The sequence below is a fragment of the Oreochromis aureus genome, linkage group 7 (genome assembly GCF_013358895.1).
Source record: "Oreochromis aureus strain Israel breed Guangdong linkage group 7, ZZ_aureus, whole genome shotgun sequence".
Taxonomy (NCBI): domain Eukaryota; kingdom Metazoa; phylum Chordata; class Actinopteri; order Cichliformes; family Cichlidae; genus Oreochromis; species Oreochromis aureus.
Window position 1 is genome coordinate 40,902,905 of NC_052948.1, and position 24,119 is coordinate 40,927,023.

At 39.4% G+C, this 24,119-nt stretch overlaps 1 protein-coding gene across 1 annotated transcript in view; it reads left to right on the forward strand.

The window, feature by feature from the left end:
• Positions 1-6,570: 6,570 nt before the first annotated feature.
• si:dkey-1d7.3 (transmembrane protein 132D) overlaps positions 6,571-24,119 on the forward strand; it is a 35,505-nt gene continuing 17,956 nt past the window's right edge. The window contains exons 1-4 of the mRNA XM_039614199.1: positions 6,571-6,875; positions 9,840-10,767; positions 16,888-17,034; positions 21,231-21,402. Coding sequence (XP_039470133.1) covers positions 6,815-6,875; positions 9,840-10,767; positions 16,888-17,034; positions 21,231-21,402 — 1,308 coding nt within the window. The 5' untranslated portion in view covers positions 6,571-6,814. The remainder of the gene's footprint in view (positions 6,876-9,839; positions 10,768-16,887; positions 17,035-21,230; positions 21,403-24,119) is intronic.

Below are 24,119 nucleotides of genomic sequence, written 5' to 3' on the forward strand. Positions count from 1 at the left end.
AAATATTTTAATGTGACTTTGATGTACTGACAGAACTTTTGTCATGCGGAGAGTCGGGGATTTCTTTTGAAGTCTCTTGGCTTGAATATATTTAAAGCTGTGCTGTAAAAAGAATGTTTTATTATATATGTCACATGTCTTTTTGTGGACACATACGGGGATGATTTACCAACTTAGAGAGCCCAGAAGACAATAAAACAAAACTGCCCAACAACACAAGAGCAATAAGGTACGTACTGCTCTCCTCTCCCATTTCTTGTGCAAGTAAACTTCCTGTTCTCAGGTTAAAAAAGCATATGCAAATGTACTGAGCTGAAAACCAATTCCACATGTATTTGATGCAATTTTAACTTCATGCTTGAATTTTCAGATACTACAACTAAGAAAATAACACACAACAGGAATTGTCACACAGGGACATTTTGCAAAATTTCACCTGTTCTTTTTTCACTGCAGTTTTTTTGTTGTTGTTTTTGACAAACTAAAGAACAGAATAATTCAAGTTTAGGTACAAATGTTTAAACTGCCTCAAGGCCCCATTAATGAAGCATAAGTAATTACCAAACAAATTCACATTAATCAAATGATCAGAAACTAATTGCTACACTGTAAACCTCCAGCTCTTAGTCCCTAGAGGCGTCTGCTCACTTTGCCTGCAGTAACCCAGCCTTGCAAGGAAAAAAAAAAAGGAATAATTTCTTTTCTGGCTTAAAATGCCACAGACGTACACTACCCGCACAAGTATTAATGGATTTTATGTGCCAGAAAATGCAAAATATAGCCCGATGGTATGTTATCTTTTGGAGCTGTATGCAGTCTCTTTTCACCTTAGGCGAGAAACTTTCAACAAAAAAGCTTGATCACACTGAATAAATAGTTCAACTGTGCACCCATCCATCCCCTCCAACATTAATGGGGTTCCCAGCAGGTGGTTGGAGGTAAGCTTCTAACCTGTCCAACACAGCACTCTGTGGGAAGGTTGCTGGTGGGAGGATATATCACCTGGCCAGTAACTCACTGGAGGCATCCCACAGGGGTTGAAAACTGATGTTCATGGCAGCCACACTCCAAAAAGAGCATTCATTTGTCATAAGAGGATGGCTGTTGGCTGACGTCAGTGAAGGGAAGAGGCCAGGACACAGGCCTTGCCTTGGTGATTTATCTTTGGCTAAGACTGCTTGAAATGGGAGACATCCACAGTGCATGACTAGGCTGAAGAGCTCTGGGAGCTCCAGTGCAATGACTGTTGAAGAGACTGGCTTTTCTTTAGCCAGCTATAGGACTACTGTAAGTGCTATTACGCATGTGTAACGACAGCTTTATGTTCAGAGACTACACTTGAGTACTCCCCAGAGATATGAGCGGAGAATGCAGAAGCAGTTTGCAATGATTTCCACTCAGAGGGATTGCGTATTGCTGCAATTGACTTGGTTGTTTCTGGGCGGCTTTTTCCATTCATTCGTTTTGTTCATGTGATCCCTGCCATATGGGTGAATCCCCAACAGGTTAAAAATTAGTTGAGTTGACTTGAGCCCTGCTTTATACATAGATGAAAGCAAACTTTATTACTTTTTGGCTCAAGATGAATAAGAAGCAGTATTAAGGAACTCATGAGATGGAAAATTGAACTTTTCATTGACCTGGTGATCATGTAATAATTAACATATCATCTTGCCATAAGATAACCTCAATGAACACTAAGACTAGTGACAAGCATGGTATCTGTAACAGTTCAAAAAGGCTGTATGCAACCCCTATTTGTTGTTTTTCTATATTTTATGTTTTGGAAACAGACCTCCTAGTCAGCCAGTATCTTCCTGTGTGGAGTTTTCATGTTCTTCATATTCATGCTCCAGCTTCTGTCCATGTACTCTGGTTTCCTCCCACAGTCGAAAGACGTGCTTGCCAGTTTATCTGGATGTGTGCATATGAGAGTGTGTGGCTGTTTGCCATTTGAGGTAATGTCCTTGTGCAGTCTTCCTCACAGTTAACAGGCAGAGTCTGTTCTGGAAAGATCAGGGATTTTTCTTCATGCAATTGTAGTGTACCTAAAGGTTTCCTTTAAAGCCCGATTTCAATATTGCACTCCCTTTGGATCGATTTTCCACAAAGGTAATATCTGCTTATGTTTCTATTTGTATGCTGATGACACACAAATAATGCCATTTAATCTGCATGACTCCACTTCTATTACTCTAATCTTAAGGACAATTAAAAAACTTTTTCTCTCTTTAATGTATGATGAATATAACTGGAGATTAGGGTTATTTCATGTTAAAATTTGGCAACTATATCAACAGGATGCTTGAATTGCTTTCTTTAAGCTGAGAAACTACACCAAAGTAAAATCCATTCTCTCCCTCTTTCAATGTCATGAACACCACCATGCTAATCTCCTCATAACTGGATTACTGCATTTCACTATGCCTGGATATTGTACTGTCTCATCTGCAGCTGGTGCAGAATGCAGTTGCAAGTCTCCTACAGTAACTAGTACCAGAAAAAGAAAAAAGCATTACACGGGTAGTCTGCTCTCATCAACTGCTTTTAACTTTTCCAGGTTAGTGAGTAATGAGGATCATGGTTTTTGTATTGGCAAATACAACATCAATATAACTCAACATCAATATGATCTGTAGTGCAGCAGATAACTTAACATCGCAGGGAAATCATTCACGGGTGGATACAAGTGCGATGAGTGGTGCATACAGTGTTGATGATGACATTTTTTGATTAAGGTCATTATCAATTTGAAAACTAAAAACAGTGGCCCTTTTAAAGATGGCTGTCAACAAAAGCAAGAAAATATGATTCCCCCCCCCAGTAAAGTAAAGTAAACTAAACTTGCCTTGTCTTTGTTTGTCTGTGTAGGTTCTCAGTCATCCAGGTCATGGTAGTCTAGGGAGCTTGGAAAGAAAAGCGACCGTACTTCTTTAAGTTTCTTGAAGATTTTTCACCTGTCATCCGAGAGGCTTCTTCTTCAGACACAACCTTTTACACACATTGGCTCCTGTAATGAGGCACATGATCAATAGTGGGTCAACAACCCTCTTAAGGGACACTTATGGCTTAAATACCTGGAACTCTCCACCATTTGGTCTTAGAACTGAAGAAGGTTCTCAGATAAGAGGTAAAACATCTTCAAGAAACTTAAAGAAGTCCCGTCACTTTTGTTTCTTGTCTTAGTGTCATATCATGCATATTCAACCATGTAGAAGTTGACTTTAAAAGTCTGAAATTACTTTTTACCAGTTTGCAAACAGGGGAGTGGGGTATATGGGCCTTTATAGTCCTCACTGGTAACTCAGTTCTCAATCATGGTCATAGAAAATATTGTTCTTTATGATGTATGATTGTCTGTTATTTAGAAGGTCTGTTGTTCAATGCCCAGCTCTTGCAAACTTATGTTGAAATGTCCTCGGGCAAAGTACTCAACCCCAAGTATCATCTGATGCATCCATCTCTGCATGTGTGTGTGAATGTTAACAATGCATCTGTGGATGCAGCTTGCAGTGAAAAATACTGAATGGTAGGTGAGAGTAAAAAGGTGTTAAATAAACTGCAGGACTAAACTAGGAAAGGGCAGAACACTAACTAACCTCAGAAACTTGAGAGTGAAGTTATGGGAGATAGCCTGCCAGCACAGTGGTCATTAGTTGTCTTAAAACAAGATGGTTGTGGGTTTGAACCTGTCCAAAGACATTGTTGGCTGCCTCAGAGCTGAGTCAAGGATAAAGGAGTCTTCATGCACTGAATACATAAGATTCATTGAATCTCACTGGAAAAAATTGGCACCCAGTGAATGTTAAATGTCATGGTTGTATATATCATAGTGGTAAAAGAGGTAAAAAGGTGTAAAAGGTCAATCCCTTGACCTGCATAGCATCATGCAGCTAAAGCTATCACTGGACCAATGGAAAAAACACATAACAAATGTGTCATTGCAGTTATTTTGTTTTATGTGAAACAAAGAAGCTCTGAAGATGTTTACTTACTTATAGTGAAAAGCATATAAATCAAGAGCAAGACCTTCTAAATGCATCCAGTTGGTTGAAATTTTGTAGTAAAACAGCACGGACCCCATGCTGCATGATGGCCAGATTTCAAGTGACTAATGGGAGTTTTCAATTTAATGACTCCAGAGGGACAAACATGCAAATTTTGGCACTTGTATCCACTTTTGAAAGATTGTTTCAGTTATCTGCGGCACTGCCTTCACTGACACTTTTAAGAGAAATCTTAAGACATAAATGTTTTCGATGGCCTTAGGCTGTTCTTAGTGGTCTTAACATTTTAGCTTTTAAAGTGCTCTGCCTTGTTCTTTGCATTTCTTTGAGCTTGCCCATCCATAATGTCTACATTTAGCTCTTTGGTCGACTCTGGCTGTTTTAAAACTTTTTGCTAGAGAAAGGACCCCAGGACCTTTGTCAGCACTTGAGGATGAAGAAAACTTAGTGCAGGCTTCAGCTTTCATTGCCAACATCTTTCTCATAAGAGAGATTTAAGATTAGTAAACTTTTGAAGTGTCACATATATGAAGAGATGAGTTATAGATGAATTAGTGTGACAGATCTGGAAAAGCAGGCACTGAAGCTAACAACAGATGGAATACACATAACAAATATAATTACTTCTTTATGTATAATTAATTATTAATGCAAAAGGAATTATTTTGCATGCTTGAAACATCAGATAAGAGCTGAGCATGTTTTAAAACCAGTGTCATTTATAATTTGCAACAGATCTTAATATGCTTAACAGCTAATCTTTTAGCATGTATGTTTACAACAATTGCAATGCAAACACTTACCAATTACTACAAAGACAAGATACATGTAATAATTTGCCAGACATTGCCAGCAAGTGTAGATAAAGACACTGGATGTAATTTCTCCTGCTATTTATCTGTTTCAACAGCTCGGTGAGGTCTTCCATTTAAAAAGAAATGTAATAAATTATTAAATGGATTAGTGTCCTGACTGCTGCTTCACATCAAATGACCTCTAAAAACCTTTGCGCCACCTGGTAGCACCAGCTCTATATCCAGTACTGCAGTCACAGATGGTGACTCCAGCCACATCTCTGTCATCTCTAATGGCACTAGCAGCAGGTCGCATGTCTGGAAAAACAACAGAGATCTGGAGATGTTACCTGACTAAATAATCTGCAGTGTCAGTGTTGGCAATCCCATCCAGCCAAAAACAACAAAACTGCTCAAATAGAAACTCACTGACTTTAAAATGCATTGGAGGGGAACACCAGGTAAAATCAGATTCAACTATTTATACAATGCAGACTGTTTCAGATCCTTAAGTGTCTCTCTGAGGCACATATTTAATAACATGTAGTTAATCAGCCTCTGCTGTAAAGTGGGAAACTATTTATTCACCAGTGACACCTGCATGCTTTATGCTGTCACCCTGGCACAGGTGGCACCTCGTAATAAAACATGCACTAGGGTATTGAGTGCAGTGAGTTTATCTGACATACTGCGCCAGTAATTGCTTTAGAGAATGGGTATTTAAGACGGTGTTGGAGAGTGAACTAGTGAAGAAAAGTCTGACCAAGCTCATTAAACCCTGGTATTCTTTACCACAAAACTGATGCCAGCACTTAGTGTGATGTCTCTGGGCAAAAGAACAGCAGGTGGATTCCATAGTTTCTAAATGCAATCTTCTCCCTGGCCTTGCTTTGGCTACACGACACATACTATGGCAAGAAAACACCATGCTATTTCAGTTTAGCCTTTGAACTGTTCAGTCTATCTCATTATAAAATTTTAGGTCAAGGCAGATGAAGTGATATACTTAAAAAAAAGAAAGGAAAAGAGAGACAAAGAGAGAGTTACAAAATTACCTCTGTGATTTTGAGTGTTGAGAAATTAAATATGGCCCGAGGGCCTGCAGTAGCACAGAAAAATACATCTTAACTTTGAAAAAAAAACCTTTAAAAATATTTTAGCATGTAGCTCTGAACAGAGATCTCAAATAGTAAAAAATAAACGATATGTTTGTTTAACACGGACTTATGGGCCTAAAAAACTAGAGTTAATTTGAGTGACTGCTGATGCTTTGTACCAAGTGTATGTGTGCTGTGACATTAGGAAGCGTTTGTGACTGTATCCATCTGCTCCTTCCTACGCTCCAAGTAATGTGTAACGCTGTCTATGAGTGAGAACATACAGCTGACAGCTGGCAAAAAAAAGCTCTACACTTTTCTTTTCTCCACTCAAGACCAAAAGTCAACCAATGCCACCCTTAAAGGCCGTCTGAAAGTACCGTGCACATGTACGACTAAGTAAGAAGAATTCATTTACATAGTTACTTTTCCCCCCTCATCCACAAGTGAGTTGTAGAACTGTATGATTATTATATGCTTAAGTCAAGAAGGTCTCTATTTATCCTTAATTTGTTAAATCAAAACTAAAATGCGCATGTAGAAATCACTGATCCCCGACCTTGTATGCATTTAATTTGCCTGCGGCCCTTCCGATTATACCCACGTGGGTCTAGTTAATCTGCCCCGCGGCACATGTTTACTGATTTCTATCATGGTAAGAGCCGTGTCTGATGCTGTCCCACAGTGCCAGCTAGAGCACTGATGTCGGAGGGGGAAAAAAACTGTCATCACTTAGAGGACAGGGAAGTACATTTAAAACTATTTTTTTTTCCTAGTTGAGCCTCTACATTCAGAGGAACCAAGACACTCGGCAATGTAATGCTTTGTTTCCAGCGCTTTTTTCCTACCGTGTGCGTGCAGTCACCAAAACTTACCTCCGTGCGTACTGGGGACCAAAACCTGCAACTTCACTAAAATGTTTCTCCTTCGTTTTCTGTTTCCGGTTGTCGCGGCGGCAGTTCTAACAACTGTTGAAGGTGAGATTTATGATTGCTTTTGATGGACGATGATCAGTTTCAGCTTTTATTAATGCATTGGTTTGAAGTGTTTATGGTCTGCTGGATGAGACGCAAATAACGCGTAAATGGAAAGCTTTAAATATGAAAACAACTGGGTTGGAACTAGCTCAGAGGCTTCAGCTGTGTTTACAAGAGACGAGTAATGAAGATAAAATGTGTAGCTATTTTATACTCTTGTATATACTTTGATAGTGCAAGCACATACACACTGGGCATATTAGACCCCCTTTAAATGACTCTGCCGTAGTTTATTACGCACATCCAATATACTTTTGTTTCCTTTTGGCTTTTATCAGCACAAAATTTAAGCAGGCCCAAAAATTGCTATGAAGTTGTCATATTTGCTTGTCATGACTATTTTTTGTATTTGACTGGCTCATACAGATATAAGGTTGTGTTTCATATTTTTGTAGTTTTGTGGTTACCATCCATGGCCTAAGCCCATTCTGTTATCCCTCAGTCTAAATGAAAGTGACAGCATGCTCTCCAGTGTGCATCAGGAAGCCTCATCTGTGGGATTAAAGAGGCCTGAAGCTGAGGTTGCACAGCTGTTTCTCTGGTTGTTTAAAGATAACCCGCATTGGGAGCCACAGAAAGCAGTCTGTCCCTCTGTGATACCGATAGAATGCGAAAGACTACTGTCTGAGATTGCCTGGGTTTATATCTACCCATGCTATCTGTGGGTGCATTTTTTTCATCACACATGCATGTGTGACTTCCGCATGTCTGCAACTGCGGGACTCGGCTGTGTTCTGACTGCGTGTCTAAGTGATAGGGTTCAGCCTTTGATATCTTCCCTGCTTGATCACCATGAATATGCATGACAGCCTTATCTTTTAGTCCAGTCACAGTCTGCTGTCTAATGTGTCTGTGAGCCTCTCTGAGTTAGAACTGCCATTTATAACTGTTGTTCAAAATTGCCATATAATTAATTTTTTCTGTAATATCTCTGGTTTATATACTTAAAGGGATCCCGCCAGGTCTGACCAGATTACTTTCTGATCAATACATTATTCTGTTAAGCAGCAGTGTTCATGAGCAGTGGGATAATTCTGAGGTTACAGCTAAGAAATACTGTGGATTATTTCTGTCTTTATATTTTATGCTTCCATTAATTGCATTAAGTTTCACAGGAGATATTTAAACAAGCTGCATTTATAATCTTGCCACAGTATGGGGAAGTCTTTTGCATAAGTCCCTTCATAATGAAAAAATATCCTATTTTTAGATTCAAAAAGAAGGATAAGATTCAGGCTTTTCTCCCGGGCTGGTTTGAGCAGAATAATGATGGTAAAATAAAGTAGATGGCTCTTAAACTGGAAAGCAAATGCAGCTGCCGCCAAAGCCAACATTTTGATGTTTTTTTTTGCTAGATTTTTAAAAAAAATTGCATTGTATAAAATCTTTGCACTACAGTCAGGTTGTAACAGTTTGAGTACTAATTCAGCAACCTCAGAAATGAATCATCATCAAAATCTAATTAGCTGAAATTTGTGTATCAAATGCAAAAAAAAAATAAATCAATTCATGGATCTTCAAATGTCTGTTCACAGACAAACATGATTAACAACACTGATTGTACACCCTACCAGTGAATTATAAGTGTACAGTGCACTGTCAGCTAAATTAAACAATTATTAGTCCCAGACAGAGATAATTATAGCTGGAAATAGCAAATGAGCATTGATGCGCTTTTGTTTTATCTTAAACCTGCAGACACGAACTAATAATGTAAAACTAAAACTTTTATATTGGCCTGCATGTGAAATTCCTTACATCATTAGTCTGATCTCTGGGATCTATAAGACACTTTTCTTGTGTGTCGTTGTTTAATATCCACCCTGACATCTGATTTTCTTTTCCATTCAGCAAGTAATCTAATTTAAATATAAATTTATTCATGAAATATGGTTTGGAATCAGAAAACAATAATATACCACTTCTAATGTGTCTGAAGGAGAGGAATATTTTATTTTCTAAAAGTTTTTTTTGTGAGGTAAGGGAAAGTCATATTCAAAAATTCATATCTTTGAGCACTTCAGCATGGAGGAGGGCAAATTACCAAGTGTCTCTGGCAGCGGGAAGAGTGATCTGTCATATACAGCGTTCTATCTGGACAAACAGTCATCCCACAGAAGTTACCAGACAGGCTTTTTAGCACTCAGATGCCACATTTCCTTTATTGGCTCGGATAGATGTAGTACGTGAATAGCAGAGAACAGAATATCCGTTGCAGGACAGAAATGACGCAGACCTAATTTCCTCATGTTTTAGAGCTTGAATGTTATAGTGATGTGTATAATTCTCTGTAATAAAGCCACATGCCATGGTTAATCTGGCTGAAAATTTAATCAGCAACTTGTATACCGACTGGAATTGTTACCATCTGGTCGTATGATATGCAATAAGAATTACCCTGTTTGGCTTTCCTTTTTCAAGCCGCACAGTGTTTTGCTTTAGGAAACGTGAATGGTGTATTCAGGAAAAGTAAGGGAGAACGAAAATTCAGTGAAAGAAAACTGAAAGGCCGTTTTTTTTTCTTTTCTCTTTTTAATGCAGGAACTATATTCAGAAATAAACCATGTTTGCTAAATGAAGTCATTTAATTGTCTTGAGTCTTGTTAGCCAAGACAGCCAACTGTCATCATCAGTGTCGTGATCCTGACTCTGTCCTTTTGGCGCCTACCTGAACCTCATGCCATCGCCCCTTTGCTTTGCTTCTTCGACTCTGATCTCTTTTCAACCCTTCATCCTCCTGTCATCCTGTTTGTAATTACAGTAGCAAACTAGCTTTGTGAGCAGTAACTGTGCTTGTCAGTAGATTTGAAACCTAACAATGAACCTTGGAGTTAAAGCATATATATGGAAATTTTCTATCTAATTTCTCTAAAGTCCTAATTCCCCAAACTCATCATTTCACAGGTGCTGAGATTCCAAGAGTGGCTGAAGACACTGGGACATTCACCACTCCATCTCCAGTTTATCCCACCATCAAGTTTCAGGTCCTCAATGTGGACCACATGTTTGTGAGACAGGACAGTCCACAGCCATCTGGGAACTCTAGTCTGAAAGCTCAGACTCAGACTTTTCTCATCACTGGACCTGGTGCCGGGCTTCTCGAGCCATCTGTCAACGCTTCATTTGGCCCCCTGGCTCTAGATGCCTCTATTCCTTTAGATTTGCTCCTCAGTGGGCGCAAGATACTGCCAGTCATTTTGAGCCGCCAGGTTCGTTCCTCATCCCCAGTTGTTAAGATTCTTTTCCACATGCCCACAGAAAGCAATATCACTGCTTGGCAAGAAACAATGGGCTCTCTAGAAGATAATGGGAGGAAAAGTGATGGAGCTAAGGCTAAGGATGGAGCTCACTGTGTCACGGCTTATGCCTTCTGGGAGACCAGAGAAGTTCGTGGGGCTTGTCTGGTGTCTCCTGGTGGCTTTTGTGTGGCACAGCTTAAGCCAGAACCCTCCTGGTTCAGCTCAGCCAGTAGATCAGGAAGCTCTAGCAGGGAAGCAGAAAGCACTGACGGGATTAAGGGACTTCAGGGGAACCTTGTGGAAGTCTACTTCCAGAGTCGGCGGGACCAGACTGGCCAGTGCACCCCACAGGATAGCCTGCAACGAGTAGGAGTGGGAAGAGGCAGAGACACTGGTGGATCAGGGACACCAATGAGGAGGGTAGGAAGTGTCAGCCTGCTCAAAAGTCCACCAGGGAATCCCACCTTTCTTCGGCTGAGGCTGGGAGGCGCTGTGGTGATCCAGACTTCTTCGAAGCCCCTCAAGTCTGGTGATGTCGCAACTTTCTATGTCTTTCTTGCTAGTACGTCCACCTTGGAAAGTTTCACACTGAGGTGAGAGATATTCTGTGTTATGCTATTCTTGTCTGTTAAGCTATTTGGTCTTGAGTAATGACTTCTCGCCAGACTGATTTTTAGTTTTTTAAGTCAGCTCTTGCACAAATTACTTACTGATCTATTCGACAGTATTAAATTCACAATGATCATGCGGGTCGACTATATTCTAAAGTTTTTTTTAAAGTCCTCATGATCTAAAAGTCCTTACAAAAAAACTACAATGAGTCTCTTTTGATTGTCAAATCTGTTAGTATAGTTCTCATACCGTAAGTCGTGTCTGCAGATGTCTGAGTTGCTGAAGGTAAGTAAAGTGAAGAAATTTGCAAAAAGTGATATTTTAGTTTAGTTCTTTTATGAAGTTAAAGTCAATGTAAAAGCCTTAGACTTAAATATTCAAGGTATGCGGACTCAGAGAGTAACAACCTTTTTATGATTTTCATTATTCCTCCAGCTAAGGAGAGAGCTGAATAGGTGTTGTATGTTTTTAGTCCTGTTTGTTTAGGTGTCACAACTCTTATTAAAAACAGTCAGGGAAGTGGACGAACCCATACAATTTTGATGATCTGGATCCCTTTTATGAAAATTAAACAGCAAAGCCTTTCCAGCTCCTTTCTTGTTGTGCTTAAAGGGGCGTTTAGGAAATGAAACAAAGAAAGGAAAACACTGTAATTACTTTCCAGTCATGCTGAGGATGGTAGGGAAAATAGTTTAGGTTGAATTACATAAAAATTCATTGTCGCAATGAAACATGCGAAGCATGAAAAGACACTGGAACCAACTGGAATCATCAGGTCGTACGATATATTGAAGCGTATTCATGAAGGATTAGCTCCATGCATTTAAACTGTTACTTAAGGCACTTGAACACTGATGGGCCTCGCCATCAAGGCCTCGCAGTTAAATGCTTGAGCGCCAGCAGGACTTCTCTTGCCAGCCACATTCACCGGCTTCACAAATTACTGACATGTTATATCTTGTCTATGTCAACTTATCAGTTAGTGGAGGACTTACGGGGCGCACTCTTCCATAAACAAGGAAGTAATTGGTAAATGATTCACTGATTTTCATATCGCAACATGTCAACAGGGTTCTCTGGTTACTTGACTTCATAAATAATGCATCTAATAAATGGAGCAGAAAGACAAATAACTAAAATCTAAAAGGCCCCATTGGCTAAAAGTGAATTTAATATAAATATAGCCCTGCAACACGTAGAAACTCACAGCTGACTTTACAGACTTTTTCCCCTGCTGTTTTTTTTCTTTTTTTTAATGCGCATCACTTGGTGGAGTAAAACTGTTTATTTTTATCAGAACACTTTGCATCAGTCAATAGTAAAGCCATTGCACTGAGGTTTGTGTTTCCGGCCTGTGGTCTGATTAATGATTTTCTTTGAAATGCAAGACAAATTTCTTTCTAATCCCACGATTTAGTGATATTGTGCTGTCGTCATAACAACAGCGTAGTAATCTGCTGCAGGATGCGAGCAAGTGGAGAGAAATATTAAGATGTGCATATTAATCCATAGGGCACACTGTTACCCTGTGGCTGTGTGTCATTCCCAGTGCTCTTCTCAGATATCAGGCAGCATTCACAAACACAAACATGCCTCCACACACACACATGGACACACGCACATGCAGAATCCCACTGACCTGAATGCAGCTCTGCTTGCATTGTTGAAATTACGTGAATAAGATTTGGCAGAGAGACGCTGACCCTCTAACATCTGCTCTTGTTTTGACTATTTGCGAGGATTTACAGCCCCTTCACCTGAAATTCCCCAAATTCATACTCACTGACCGAACCAGTGACATTCCTCTAGTCAGGTCAGTGATTTTGGTCTGTGTATTTATGACCTGCTGCCACATCCAGAATGAGATTGGACAAGAAGAGGGGACTGAGTGCAGCAGCTGAGTCCAAGTGAAGGCTAGCTCTGAGGAGCTTGGCAAAGTGATTGATTCCTCCTGGGAGAAATCCCCGCTCTACTTCGCTCTTTGGCCCAAGATTGAGTCCACTCCAGCAGAGTTAGGCCAGATAATCTGTGCCCCTGATTGAAAGTGAATTAAGAGGTTAACCCTTTAGGGTAGAGATGATCTGGGCTGCCAGGACTGATTATGTGTGGTTTTTGTTTTGGGTTTCTTTGTGCGTGTGTGTGGTTTTCCACCTGTTAACCACAGGCAGCTTTTAAAAAGCAGTACAGAGACATAAAACAGTCTGTTCACAGAGGCCGCTTTTGCAGCAAAAACTAAGTTTAGGTTACCCGAATGCCTAAAAAAAACAAAAGAGGCAAGAGCTTTGCAACTTCCAACACAGCTTTAAACAAAGAGATGAAGTTTGGTAAACCAGGGGTGAAGAGTTGCTCAGTTTAAAGGTCGATATCCGCTCTGTCCCCCACCTGTGGTTGTGAACTCTGGGTAGTGAGTGACAAAGACAAAGCGCGGGGATAAAAGTGGCTGAAATGAGGTTTCTCTGCAGGGAAGCCTGTGTCTGCCTGTGAACAAGAAGCGCAGTGATCCAGGAAGATCCTGACGTTGAGTTACTGCCTCTCCACACTCAATAGGAGCCAGTTGAAGTGGTTTGCACCCCTGGGAAGGGTGGTCATCAGGTGCTGTTGTCACTGTGATGCTGAGCTGGGCAAGCAGCAAGAAAATGATTTACTGCATATAGCAAAGGAATAAATTTATCCTAGGCTGTAATTTCCCCTAACTGAAACACCGTTTGTTGACTTTTTTCTAAACTATGATCACAATGACAAATTATTATGCCTTAAAAACGCAGCAAATTAAGATTTAAGGGAAATGAAAGACAAACATCCTCAAAAATTATTATTGTTTTAAAATTTGTATTCTGATCTGCCTGCCTGAATCAGTGTCTGCATTTATTGTTTTTCAAACATTCATTAAAATCACAAATGAAAACGTGCCTTTGGCATAAGAGTTTTGCTACAGAAAGTAATCTCTGCACAAGTCTTCATCTGGCACGCATTGAATTTTCAGCAGAACGGTATGTGTGTGGGTGCCTGAGTGTGTGTTTAAATGTGCCCTTAATTCTTGCTTACTGTATTTTGCCTTTGAAACCGCTCTAACCCTGACCTCAGTCTCAGGGGTTATTGATCTGTCTGGTCGCTCTTTGATTACAAATCTGTATTTTTAAGTGTGTGTATTTGGATGTGTGTGTCAGTGTGCTAAGCCTAATGGCACACACTTTTCTGCTGACCCTTATTCTAGCAGGAATGTGCTCCAGTCAGCTGTCATATTGTTCTTCAACTGTTTGAAATCTGATTTGGAGCCGAAATAACAACAGGCTGTTAAAAGAGATGGACTGTTTGTTGTAAAATAACAGGTTGTCTCTCCATGTCACTTCTTCTAATAAATGCCTTAAGCCTTGCACGTCTTAAACTGATGGCAGGAAGAGTATTTTGGAGTTGACATAATGAAAATGTTGATCTGGCTTCCTTAAAGACGAGGTAGGTGAAGGAGATTTTAATGGTATTTTCAATGTGTTTACCTCGATATTTTCTTGAAGAACAGGCATTCTGTCACAACCACAGTCTGTCTCTCTCTATATATGCTCTTGAGCTGGTATGGGCTGAATTTCGCTTTGAACATTGCTGGCACCTTGCTGAATCCTTGAGAATGAGAATCTATCTGCTTCACAAATGTCTGGCCATGCCATACAAAGGTTTACCATTTGTTTTGCTCTACATGGGGCCATAAGTTACAAATCAAATCGTGAACAGGACAGTACTCTGCAAAAACCTTGAGTCACTCGTTATTTCTTTATACTTTGTGACCACCTTTTTTCTTCAGCACAGCCTGAACTCTCTTAGGAAAGCTTTCTTGTAATTTCTTTAAGTAGTCTTTAGGATAGTTCTCAAGGCCTCTTGAAGGACATTCAAAGCTCTTCTTTGGATCTTGTCTGCCTTTTGTTTCATTTTCTCCTAAGGTGATCCCACACTGCTTCAGTAATGTTGACGTCCACTATCTGTGGAGTCCAGTCCATGACTGATAGTGCTCCACTATATGTTTTCTATCCTGATATCTTTTTAGTGCATTGGGAGTGTATTTGAAATCGTTTTCATACTGAAAAATGCAGGAGCTACCAACCAGATGGTATTGCATAGTGAGTAAAAATCTCACAGTACTTCTCTGTACTGTGAGATACTGTACTTCTTCTTCTGCAGCTGGCTAAAATGCATTTCCAACCATTACAGAGCCTCCACCGTGTTTTAGAAATAGCTGTAGAATTCACTATTTTACCTCTCTTCTAACCTCCTCTTCACATATTGATAACAAATTGAACATAAGATCTGTTGCTTCTGATTTTCAGTTAAATTCTTGTGTAATTTGGCATCTTCATGTTTAACTTCCATAAGAAGGGCTTCTTAACAGCTGACCTTCACCTGTGACCATTTCTGATGAGGCTTCGGCAAACAGCAAATGGATCAACTAAAGAGCCAGATGTATCTCTGAATTCCTGGGTCAGTTCATGGGTGGAATTTTTCCTACTTCTTTAGGATATGACTCAGATACTGTAAATCTGCTATAGTTAAGTTTTTAGGCGTGCTACTTCTTTTGTCATCTACTTTTCCTCAGATTTTATTAAGGACACAATGTGCCAAGATTTTCAGCTAACAGTTCTTTGGGAACTGACTAGGCTGAAAATGAATGAAAAAGCAACCAATGTCCAAGGAAAAACTTTAAAAACCTCCACAAAGCCTGGAGAACTGTTGGTCAAGACCACTTTAAAAAAATTCCAAGAAAGCCTGGAAGCCCTTGGAAGGAAAATGAGTGGTTTTACACTGTATATCTGAAAAATGTTTCCAATGAGCACCAGCGTAATTTCTCTATAGACGTCTTAACTGCTTTCTTTTTGGAAAAAGAGGGAGTGATCCGCTGCAGGTCACTAAAAACAATGCAGGTTTAAGGATTTCTGCATTGGTTTCACTTCTCAGACTCATTTCCTTTTCATAATATAATTAAACAATCATTGCACCTCGAACAGGGATCTGAAGGATTTGTTGCCCAAGTATCACTTTTCAGTTTTCAGATCTGTAACACTTGTTGTGGTTGAACTTATGAGCTAGCTGGGTGCAGCCTTAGAGACAGGGTAAAGAACTCAGCCATCCAGAGGGAGCTCAGCGTGGAGCCGCTGCTCCTTTGTGTCAAAGGGAGCCAGCTGAGGTGGTTTGTGCATCTGATCACGATGCCTCTTGGGTGCCTCCCTTAGGGGCGGCTTTCTGAGCATGTCCAATTGTGAGGAGACCCCAGGGGAAAACCAGAACTCGCAGAAGAGATTGTGTATCTCATCTTGCCTGTTAACACCACAGTATCCCCCAAGAGGAACTAAAAATGTTGCCAAGAAAAGGAATATCCTGTTGAATCTGCTACCATCATGGCTCTACATCAGAGAAGACGAAGGATAAGAAGACGAAGAAGAAGAAGAAGAAGAAGAAGAAGAAGAAGAAGAAGAAGAAGAAGGATAGATGGACAGATAGATGGACGGTTTGACAGAAAACAAAGCTCGTGGTGATAGCTGGATTTGCAGGATTTTTCTCATTTAGCACACTTGTGTGTGCAAGACATGCGATTAACTGATTTTCAGATCTTCCCATGGCTAATGGGAATTAAATAACCCCACTAATTCTCAGCCTTCAAGCAACCTGTGACTCAGTCTGTCAGTGACTCACCTTGTTTAACATAACATGAGCAGCAAAGCACACAAAAGATTGCAGAGAAAACCCACACGTTGTCAAGCAAGTGCACACAACCCTTAGTAACCTTTGTACCTGTGTACATTATACTAAAAGATATGGCAAATATTGTTGCTGCACATCCAAAAAGACACAGATGCAACAGTTCAAATATTTCTTTTGAGCGTCAGAACATTTCCGTATAACCCGACGTTGCACAGTGTCCTTTACAGCACAAAATCACATTGCATCATGTCCTGTAATAAAAGATTCAGACATTATGAAGCCTTCTTCATTCCTAACCCAGCACATCCCCTGTCCTGTGTTTGTTTTTTATGACATTTTACAAAAAGTCTACAGAAGTGTACAAAGTTGCGCTTTATACTAACTGTCCTATTTATATGTGCATGTCTTTGCTGCAGGGCTGCAGTAAAAATGGGCCTGTCATTCAGTGCAGCTCGGCCCAGTGACTCAGCACTGTGGGACATGGTGGTAGAGCCTGGCAGAGGAGCAGCTCCAAACACGGTGTCTGTTATTTGCCGCAGGAAGGTTGCTGTCACTGCAAAGAGGTCAGTCTACTGTGCGTACAGTACATATCCGTGTTTTCACTAGACCCTTCACATACCCTTCGTAAAACACAGTTTCTCCACACTCATGAAGCAATCTTTTCTCGTTCTTTATTCTGTGGAGACGTCTATTGTCATAGAGATTTCAATAACCCCTGCTGCTACCTGAAGGAAAAGTGATCAACAGTGTGTTTCAGTGTTGCATTCACTTCACAGGGCAAATTGAAAATGAATGTTTTTAGATGAAAAGAAAAAAAACGAGAAGAAAAAGAAGTATTATGCTTGGTGATGCGCAGACTGTATCCATTTTCATATAATAGACATTTTTCTCTGAGGAGGTAAGAGTGTCTCCCTGCGTGTCTCCAATTTCTGCTCAGAATAAATGAGATGTTCTTCAGGTGCAATTTTTTATTCCTTCCCACTAGTAATACTACTCCTACTACTATAACTGCTGCTACTATTAATAATAACAATAACAAAATTATGTCCTGTAAGGACTGACCACCCAACATAGCAGGCATGGGATTTAACAACTACAGGACATCAGACTTTATCCAGTTTCACAAAACCATTACTTCCTGAATATGTTGTGGAACCTTGCAAAGGTGTTGTGATCAATAGTGACAATGCTGTTACGTATTATGTATATGAGACTATGCATAGCAAGATTTTCCTGTGTTTTCTGTAAACATAGTACCGAGAATATGATCAGAAGCTGCGTAGCAGGATTACTCTGCTTCATGTAAAAACATCATGTGACACTGAAAGAATAAGACTGTAAACTGTGGGGAAAAGAATAAATCCAGACAATCCTATACTGTAAATACTTTGATATTGTTGGTTTTTTAATATCTTTTTTTTTAATATCTAGATGTAAATTAATTTCACATATAGTCCCTCATATGCAAACATGTCTTGTGTGTATAATACTTAATATTTAAAGAAAAAAAGAGGTAATACTTGTAGAAGAATGAAAATATTAAGATATTTGTTTAAATTCAGAATCAATATATTCTTCTTTTCTTTTCTTTTTTTACTGTAAAACACATTACATTGTGGAATTATACATTTATGATCATTTATAATCTTAATTCATCTTGGTCCTCTCTGAACTTCCTATAAAACAAAAAGTCCCCCATTTCCCCAGTTCTGTGAGGCTTTACCAGTCAAATAGCTTTGAAATATGAGAAATCACTAAAGAAATAAAAGTGCTTCCCTTTGACTTCATTTATTTTAACAGTAAACAAAGATTAATTTAAACGGGATTCGTAGAACTTTCTCCACCTCTTTTTCCCAATGCACACCAGCTGAATACATCAGTAGTGCCTGATGCTGATGTTGGTGACACACCAGCAGCCAGCTCTACCCAGCAACCCCCGCCCACACAAACACACACCACCCGCCGTCCGTCCGACCCACATATCCGTAATAATCCATAATCATGGCCACGTTATCCGGGCTTAAGCGCTTGCACGTTCCGAAGTGGAGATTAGGGAGTAGAGATATTCCAAGTCGTGTTTCTTGTGCTGAGCTTCCACTGGGGAACACGTACGCACATGCAAGGCCTGCAAACACACACTCGCACACAAATGCACACAAACACACACGTACTCCCATCACTGTGCTCTGAAGTCATGATGCATCCATGGCTTTAAAGCCCGCTCTCCATAGATGGTTTCTAGGAAAGAGGGTCATAAACCCCTCCTGTGTTTATCTGTCTCGCTCTCACACTCTCTCTCTCGAGGTATTCACATTGTGAATCATTTCAATCTGTTTAAAATCTGCCCGGCTCTATTTTACTTACATGAAAACACATAAAGATTAGACTTTTGGACTGAATTTTACACATTTTTTTAAAAGATTTATTTTTAGCCTCTACTGCTGGCAAGGACAATGAAGCAGAGAGAAAAAGGGGGAAAGAGAGAGCAGGGTAACAACATGCAGGAAGTGCACTGGGGTGGAATCAAACCCATATGCCTTGCAGCATATGGGTTGCCTTCTTACCCCAGTGAGCTCAACCAGCACCTGAGTTTTAAATGTTCTTTTTATATTAGATTTGTTTTAAACAGTGTCTTATTTGGATATTTTATACTCCTGCTTTTCCATGACTCTAAAGAAAAATTGAGAAAAAACACTTTTCTGTCAAATTGTATGTTTGGCATAAGAAGCTCAAGACCTCTTTGATAACAGTTTCAAATGAAAATGGACAAAATGGAAGGAAACAGTGAGCCTAACTCTGTACAGAAGTAACAAAATCCACTTACCAGTGTCTCTAACGCTCAATGATTACCACATTGTATCTCTTTAATCTGTACAAAAATCCAAGAGGGTTAAGGGCTAAACCCCTTTTTTTGGCCTGGCAAGCCACTCCCCCCACCCCAGTGTCAGTCTTCACACTAAGCTAAGTTGGCATGGCGCTGGTTTATACTAAGAAAAGCTTAATCTTTTTATCTAACTCTAATTTACGCTTATTTACCACTTAAAAAAAAGGAAGGACAGAAAATGCTGAGTTGGTTTGGTCGTCATTGCCAACATTTTTCCTTTTCACAAACTTCCACGAATCAGCAGATGCCTCTGTATAGAGCTGTCACATATTATCACCGATCTTCTGCGACAAACTTCATGTTACCCACCAGAATCTTGCCCTTTAAATGCAGAAAACAGATTTTCACTTGAACATGTTTCATGTTTTTCCAGCCTAAAGCATCAATTGCAGAACACTTTGATTTCCTTATAATCAATTATTTTAATCTTCAAGCATTTCAAAGCTTATAGTTGCACACAACCAAAAAGAAAATGGAAAAAGTTTGTTTTGTGTCTTTTCAGTTGCGACCTAGAGTGCTTCACATAACCTCATCGTGACCTCGTTCACTGCACTTTGTTATCGTATAGCGCTCAGTCCTTGGCGTACTTTTGATACAGCGCGAGGGTTTCTGTATATCCTGTATGTGTTTGCATTGCTTTTTCTTACTACCGATTTCAACACTGTTGATCCTTTTAAAATTCAAGTTTCAATCATGTAGAGATTCATTGTTTTGCTTTATGCAAAGTTTTGCTCCACTTCAAAGTGCCACACTTCCATTCACACCCTGCTTCATTTTCCCTTTGATCTCTTCCTACTGACAGGTATGCCTACACACTCTCCAACATTAAATAACATCACATCCCATTTCTTTGACAATCCTTTGACCAGAATACTTGGCTGAAGTCTCTGCCAGCTCACTTAATCTTCTCTCCACACTCTCACTTTATTCTTCCATCTGCTGATGGAAATGAGACCTCATGTGTATCGTCTTTACTTTCCAACATAACATGTGGTTTTTCACAGAGTTCAGATTAAGCTCTCTCCATTTAATTTTCTCATTTTTCCCAGCATTTTATTCTCCAAGGAACACTATAGACTATTCACTACAGCTAAGCTCCTTTTGCACTTGGACCATTTTTTGGTAGGAAAGCTGCAATATGTGAGTGAGTGTACAATCAATAGATTATATACACTCACGAGCCACTTCATTAGGTACACCCTGGTAGTACAGGGTTGGATTCCCCTTTGGCTTTCAGGGCTGCCTTAATTTTATGTGGCATAGATTCAACAAGATGCTGGAAACATTCAAAGGAGATTTTAGTCCATTTTGGGCATGTGGTACTAACCTGATATGATAACAGGATGCTAATATGTTAAGTATCAACCAGTATTACCTTATTATTATGAGGTTACTACCACAAGTCAGCATATAAAATGAATAAAATTATATAAATAGACAGACCATTTTATTGCTAGCAGGCTGTTATATTGTTAGCAGAATATTATTATACTATTGTTACCACAAGTTTGTGGCCTATTATAACCCAATTACATTACCCCAGTCACATAAAGTTCAATGTGATATTACTTAACTACGCTTGATAAAAGATTATGACATGGCTTTGTTAATTAAGTGATAATAATTTGCTATTTGCTAAATGTTCCCTACAACCTGGATATGTAATATATATGTAATATATTCTCATATTCTACAAAAATGAAATATTAAACTTAAGCATTAAAGCCACACCTGCAGTTAGGTAGATTTTGCATTAAAAGTAGTCAGTAGTAAAAAATAGACACAATATTGCTGACTGCTCTTCACCAAAACATATCTAGGCTTGCTTTAACTTGCCTAAACTCATTTTATATACCATTTTGTATCTCTAAACAGGGGCCTTCTGGAGGTTTTACAACTGGACTTTGTACCAAAAGCTGTTTCAGAGAAGGTTGAAAGTCAGACCATCTCCTGGCGTCTGGAGTTGCCAGGGAATGTGAAGGATGTGGGCGTAACGCGGATCTACACCGCCCAGAGAGATTACGTGGGGCTGGCACCGCTGGTGATGGTGAGAGTTGTTTTAGCATAAAGTATATTGGAGTATATTTATTTGAAATATCATACTATAGCATAATTCTATGTGTATAAGATTATGCATGTTTCATATATCTTACTGTTGTTTGCATTCATCTATGCCTTACTTTGTTTTTATTCATGACTGTGATTTAAAGATGTTGCATAGCCTGCAGGCTTTGTATTGAATTATTTATTCAATCGGTTGTACTCTTATTAATACTGATAGCAGAGAAAGAGGAAGGCTTAAAGTCAGATACCTGATTAGGCAATCTGCCAGGGCATTTAACTTTATCACAGGGCAATATCAGAGCATGCAAGAGCCCCCAGCTACCTCACTCAGTCTCTATGAAATTGGCATTTACTGCCTTGGTTCAAAAAAAAAACAACACTGTTTCATATTCTCGATGAATAAACAAGATGAGATGGGTATATGGGTGTATATATATATATATATATATATATATATATATATATATATATATATATATATATATATATATATATATATATATATATATATATATATAGCAAGGTAATGCCATAAGAAAGTGAACTCTTGGCTGCTGAGAAAAACGCCACATTTGCTGGACTTAACATGCACAAATAGTCTTTTTCTGAAAGTGTTCAGAGTCTGTCAGCATTTACGATACACTCATTTGCAAGGTTCAATAAACCCGGCAATTAGCATTTTAATTAGTGTCGTCATATCACACTGCAATGATATAAAGAGGACAAAAACCTTAAAATCTTTTGAAAGTCAGCTCAATCAAATAGTAGAAACTGTCATAATTTTTTGTATTTTGTATTTGAATAGAATGAAATGAATGTCATGTTGTCAGGAAGTTGCTTTTGTGACCAGTCTTCCTTTATTTAGTTTTTCTTCCATGCCAACTCATTGTGGGTCTCCCCTTTGATCACAGTATTGTGCATAAATATTCAACATGCTTTCACTGACTCCCTGCTGCCACTTGCAATCTCAAAACATTTCGAAAGAAATCTTTCTAAAATGTCAAAGTAGCTCTACTCTACAGTTGTCCTTAAAAGATGATCCACACGTCTATTTTACTGTAACTGTAATTTGAAGTATCATTTGAAAGCCAACACTATATGTTTCATCAGTCACGTGCATAATTCACATGAGGAAAATACCCTTTTCCCAACAGTGGAGTGAACTGGCCTTTTTCATGAGGAGGCCGCAGCTCTCGTCATACAAAAACAACTATTACAAGCACATGAATCCTCTCCAGCATAGTCACAGCTTTGAGAAAAATTTAACCAACGTAATATCATAAAAATGTAACATTCATTCAAGTGACTGTCGAACAAACGTGAATCACAGTGTCTGGCAGCAACCCCCCCCCCCCCCATCAAAATATGTTTTATACTGTAGCGTTCATAATTTCCTTTACCACTTATACTCGAGAAGTGAATGAATAAACAAATAATGCTAGAGTTTGCAGCAGAGTGAAAACAAGCACCTCTTTTCATAAATCACATGAAAAACAAAGCTGAACTACTTTAGCTGAACTTGATGAAACCAGATTTCTGCTTGTGGTAACATCGGCCATCAAGACCTCTCAGTGTGGCACTGGCATCATCACAGAGCGAAGCTATTGCTTTCTGATTTTCTGCTATCCCTGATCCAGTGGCTTATGTTTGGGTCAGTGTTGGAGTCTGAACTAGAGCATGTCCTTTTGGAATTGCGGTCAGCAGCTGTCAAGCCGGCAGAGTTCAGAATGTGAAGCTGTCAGGGAACATCTGCCGAGCGATGCCTGGCACTTTATTTCGCAAGTATCAAGAGATAAAAAACCCCACTACTGATCACCCAAAGCTTCTTACACACACAACGCCTCTGCCTTAAAAAAAAAAAGACATATTCAGAGATCTTATAAACTGGGATGTAGTTGTAAATCTGTGTAGAAGGAGGAGTTAAAGTGTAAAATTAAAGCTGCATCAGGCTAGATGACAAGTTGCGGGATGTGTGAGGGATAAGCTGTTGCTCTGCACTGACAACGATGTACAGTACAAGGTGGGAAAATAGGTTAGAAGATTAGACATGTAATCAGGTTTAGGTGTTAGTCTGCGTTAGTGCTGATCTGTGGGCAATATAATGCACTAGAGGAATTAGGGAATTTTCATCCAGGTGTGCGTTTGTGACAAAGTCATACTGTCATCGAGGGGATGTATTTTTAAGTTTTTAGGACATTTAACCAGTTTTAATGTGTGCTTTGATCATTTACTCATGGTAACACTCAATCTTGCCTCACATTGCTGTTCCTACAGCTATAACAGTGATGACTGTAAAACATGTATGATATGATAGTCTAGCAGGGTCATGAAAGTTTCTCACAAACTGTAGGTTTATTGCAAACAAGGTGTGGACCCAGATGCAGGACCCAGCAGACTGACATGCAACAGAGAACAGAGGGTGATGCAGACAATATATACACAAGAGGAGATTAGGCCAGAGTGGACACACCTGGGGATCACAGCTGAACAGAATCTGACTGACGAGACAAGAGAAGCAAAACTTAACATCACACACACGAGACAGGAGACTATCAAAATAGAACATGAAGTAACACACACATACGCTGAGATCTAGACTAAGACGTGAACTTGACACTGGGACTGGAGATAAACACATATGGAAATATGACTGACTGGGGAGACAAAAGGATGAAACAGAAGAATATGGGAATAGGAATG